Consider the following 5,017-nt stretch of genomic DNA (forward strand, 5'->3'; position numbering starts at 1 on the left):
TTCCCCAAAACCCCACAGTAAACATCACACTTAAATAGTGATATGAACAGATATGAAATCTGTTATATGCTCTTCACTTTAAAGTTCAGAACAAGGCAAGGATGCCCACTACCACTACTTATATTCAATACTGTATTGGGATCCTAGCCAGTATCATTAAAAGTTTTAATTGAATTAATTATACTTAATTTAATAGACAATGTAATTAAATATCTCTTAATTAAGCATACTTAAAAGAAGAACTGAAAAGAAACAAAACTGTTACTGTTCACAGGTCTTGTGGTTGTTTTGAAAAGGCATGGTAAAACTTTAGAATAGAGTCCACCGAAGTTGCTGGATTTGAGATCCAGTAACAAGGACTGAAGAGCTCATGATGGGTGTCACTAACAGAAATTCTAAGTAGATGAGACAACCCATTAGTACAAACAAGAGAAGCAGCAAGAATGAGGAAAGAGCTGAGGCTTAGGATGAAGACCACCAAGTCTTGTTACTACTCCGCTCCAGCATCTCCCGCTGCAGGAGATCAAGCTCCAGCCTCTGCGAGGCCCCGTATCTCCCTCTTCCACGATACTCACCACAACCACCTGTCTAAACTAACCTGATAAACAGCTGCAGTGGCACTCAAAAGAGCACAGCTAAAACACACATAATTACGAAAGACAGAATAAGTCATTATGAGGAGCTCCAATTTCTACATTATCATCTTTATTTATGTATAAAATCTGTTTTAATGATCCCACCATCAGAGGGAAGCGACACTGTAATCTACAGCTACAAATAATCTCTAAAGCTACAGTATTTGATTTGGAATGTATTATGGATCTTTGTAGTAGGTACACCTTCCAGGGAGATTTTGCCTAGACTACCATTAAAATAAGATTTAATATTCTGAACACAGGATAACTAATGACCAAGAAGATGTACCTGATAGTGCCATGGAACGCCAACTTTTGCCCACTAAGTATCATCACGTTGGACGACCTGTACTGAAATACTTGAACTTCAACAACCTTAGGAAAGAGGTCAGACAAAATGACACCATTTCTGGGTTTTTAAACCAGAAAATTAATATGAACCCAGTAAAGTAAAATAACATACAGTGGCATAGGTAAAAGACTTGGATGTTTTCAATATTGACACAGGCCACCTCTGGCAGAACTACTGAAGAGAACTATAATGCCCTTTGTGTCTTCTCACATTCCTGAGGCAAAAGATTCAGATGATGACAATACTATCATAGGTTTCTGCAAACTTGGGCTCTACTTATTTCATAATTAAGAACATCCTGTCCAACATGACAGCCACTGGTCACTTATCGCTACTGAGCACCTGAACTGAATTAAGATACTCTGTAAGGGTAAAATACACACTGGATTTCAAAGACTTCATACAAGAAAAAAAAAATACAATCTCCGTCATAATTTTACATTGATTAAATGTTGAAATGATTTTTTTCTATTTAAGTGAAATAAAATGTATTATTAAAATTAATTTCACCTGTTTTTTTCAACTTTTTCTAATGTGGCTACTAAAAACTTTTTAATTACATTTGTGGCTCACATTACATATCTAGAAGACAGTGTTAATTTAGAAAGTCAAAAGGTATTTTAAATGTTATGTGTATAATATATAAATCGCATTTAAGACATTAATACATGTTTATAAGACCCTTTGTATGTCGTTTAGTAGCAAATTCCTGTAAAGACAGGCATGATCTTATAACAATAGTACAAAAGAGGCACCATTCGTTGAGCTCCAACTTTTTGACCTGACAGTGCTAAAGACTTCAGCTAGATTATCTGTAACCCTCCCATCCTCATCTGAATGAGGGAGACCGAGGAATCTGCCCCAGGTCACACAGCTAGATGTCCCTCTACTTAATCCTGAGCCTGGCCTGAGCTCCTGACTCCAGTCCACTCTTGGAAGAGGCATGAATAACAACCTCACTAACGGTGTGCAACACTCTGGAATACTTCAGTAGGGAACAGCCTGCAGCAGAAGGAGGCGACAACACGGCCACAAAAGAGAGAAGCAGACTGGCCACGAAGCTAAGACAGATTGCCAAAAGAAGGAGCCTCCTAAAATCCAAAATACCTTCCTCCACCAAGCTCTGGAAAAATCAGGCATGCAAAACTTTGGCAATCCTTCATCCGTCTTCTGCCCCAACACGCTCCTAGCAGAATAGGTGATGGAAGTCTCCAGATCTCTGCTCAGCATGACCACAAGTACCCACAGAAAGCAATTTCCCTTCCTTCAGCAGCTGGCAAAGTGTAAGTGAAGCGTGGGGTGATGGGCGCCTGCTGGGGAGGAGGGGGGAGAGCTGGCCAGAAAAAAAAAAACACACACAGGAAGCAACAGTGACATTCAGACGAGAACCTAGGAATGGTTCAGAACAGGACGCTTTATCACACCTGATTTAATTCGAAGACTGTTTTCAGGATGCGAAGGTCTAGACTCATAATCAGTTACTTACGTAATCCTCCTCACTGAGCCCTTGCTTCTCAACAGAACTTTTCACCTCCATGGAAAACTTCTCAAACTCAGGTTTCACTGTCCTCAGTAGAGTGATTGTTTGGAGGGATGAGTACGCTTGCTTAGCTTCAAAGTCGTGTTTGTCTCCTCTCTTCCACGAGCCATCTCCTATGGGAGAAGTAAAAATATTTATAATTCCAAGCCAGTCACCATAAAGGGGCCATTCTCCCTTTTCAACTGCAACGTGTCTCTACATGTTTCTCTTGGTGGCTGGGGCAGGAGGTATTGTCACAGTTTTGCACTTGGATAGAAAGTGACAATGTCAAGATCCTCAAAGGAGACGAAGGCCCTTTGGGCACATGTTCCTTTGAAATGTGAGGCAGAAAGAAAAGCACTGTTGGGTTAATTGCCTTATAATAACCCTGTAACTAATTTTCAGCCCCCAAGAATTGCAGCACTGCAGGAGTAAGCAGTAGGTCTATTCCTTTCCATTCACACTTAGTTTTTAATATTTTTTAATCAACTGTGGAGGTCAACCAAGATGTTACTTAGTTTTTAATATTTTTTAATCAACTGTGGAGGTCAACTAAGATGTTACTGCGCTACAGTAAACCCGACACTACGTAGATGTGGAAGGCAGGGATGGCTACGTACGACAACACGAGTATTATAAAGTTGGTGCTAAAAGGAAAAGGTTTGAGGGCTTCCCTGGTGGCGCAGTGGTTGAGAGTCCGCCTGCCGATGCAGGGGACACGGGTTCGTGCCCCGGTCCGGGAAGATCCCACATGCTGCGGAGCGGCTGGGCCCGTGAGCCATGGCCGCTGAGCCTGCGCATCCGGAGCCTGTGCTCTGCAACGGGAGAGGCCACAGCAGTGGGAGGCCCGCGTACCGCAAAAAAAAAAAGGTTTGAGATTATTGATATTTCTTGAAATGTTTCTCGAATCTCTTCAGACTGAAAAGTAGCTTAGGTGAACTTGAGGATTTATATCTCTGTAGTGCTTGCAACATCAAAAAGATTATTTATTGGACAAGTTGATCTGTGCATAATAGTAATAAAATAAAAATTGCTAACATTTATTGAGTGTATATATATATATATATATATTATAATAAAAGCCTAGTTATTGAACACTTTGTAAACTCATTTAATCCTCACAAGATCCCGTGACTGTGGGTACAATTATCCTATTTTACAGATGAGGAAACTGAGGCACTCAGAAGCTGGTTACCCCGCTGCTTCACGGCTCTCCCTTTCACAAAAGCAAAGGCAAATTACATGGATAAGAATCATTCCTCTTCTCTTTATTATTTCATTTTTGAGAAAACATGTGGCTTGCAGGACCCCAAAAGGAAATATGGACCTCTAACTTTTGACCATAATAATAATAATTCTGTGAATTATCATTATGATTCCTTGAGATCTCTGCAAATACAACAAGGAATTCAACCAGCTGGAGTCCAACATCACAGTCATTTGTTTGCCCTGAGCCCAGAGTCCACAGCAGATGCCCAGAGCCCAGCGGCTAAACAGAGAAGATGCTTCTGGAATGTGCAGCCAGGGCTCCGTGGCCCTTGCTCTACTCTTACAGAAAAAGTTCAGTTAAGAGCTGGTGGTTTTGGAATTTCTATCATAGCTTAAATCAGACAAACATGGATTAACTGAACTACATGCAAGTTTCTGTGACAGCCAGCACAGTGGGCATCATAAATGTTTTGAACAGTCTTCACTACCTTCAAGAGGGGGATTTAGAGATGGGCATGTAAACACCTGAAGTCATTACAGGGTAACAGTTAGCTTACTATGCGGGGCAGGGGGTGGTACATGGAAACCACGCAGAGTACAGAGGAAGAGGTAACCAGCTCCAAAGAGGGAAATTTCATGCCAGGAGGAGGCATCAGCCTGACCCTAAATGTGTGAACAGGATTTTAATAAGAGGAGAAGGGGATGGAAAAGCATGCTTGGCAGAATCTATGGCACGGGCAGAGATGCAAATGTGTATGACATCCAGTGGACAGCTGGGAACCTCTGTCTGGAGCATGAGAAAAGGCAGAGACAAAGAATTTGTTTGTGGAGGCATCTATTTAATCATAATCCTAAAAATAGCAGCCATTTATTAATTGCTTAGTATGTGCCAGGGAGCTGTTAAAAGATAAGTAAGACAGAGTCAAGGACAGAATTCATTAAGGGCTCGATCCATTCGCAATGAGCACAAGAGTAAATTTCAAGCCACTGAACAAAACTTGATGAAGTCCTCCTCCTCCACTATGAAACTCCCAAACCCCAGGGAGGCCACAGCTATGCTGGCGCTTGCGCAGAGGGCAAGTGAGCTGTGTGGCACTGTCATCGGCCAGGGCCAACCCCTCTGGGTGCTGAAGACATGGACAACGCGGCCTTCTGTCAAGGGGCCAAATCCATTTGCCAACAAGACCCCAAATTCTAAGAATGTCCATCTTCAACCCATGAAGGAACCCACTTCTTCTAGGTGTGCAATCCACATGTATTGATTCTTTTTTAATTGACTTGAGGTATCAAGAATCAGCAGGA

At 41.7% G+C, this 5,017-nt stretch overlaps 1 protein-coding gene across 2 annotated transcripts in view; it reads right to left on the minus strand.

Annotated features, from left to right (window-relative positions):
- NPR3 (natriuretic peptide receptor 3) overlaps positions 1-5,017 on the minus strand; it is a 68,012-nt gene that overhangs the window by 37,855 nt on the left and 25,140 nt on the right. For both annotated transcript variants that reach the window (XM_007453356.1, XM_007453355.1), the window contains exon 4: positions 2,474-2,640. In XM_007453356.1, the coding sequence (XP_007453418.1) occupies positions 2,474-2,640 (167 nt within the window). The remainder of the gene's footprint in view (positions 1-2,473; positions 2,641-5,017) is intronic.

Source organism: Lipotes vexillifer, unplaced genomic scaffold, assembly GCF_000442215.2.
Source record: "Lipotes vexillifer unplaced genomic scaffold, Lipotes_vexillifer_v1.1 scaffold522, whole genome shotgun sequence".
NCBI classification, from domain to species: domain Eukaryota; kingdom Metazoa; phylum Chordata; class Mammalia; order Artiodactyla; family Lipotidae; genus Lipotes; species Lipotes vexillifer.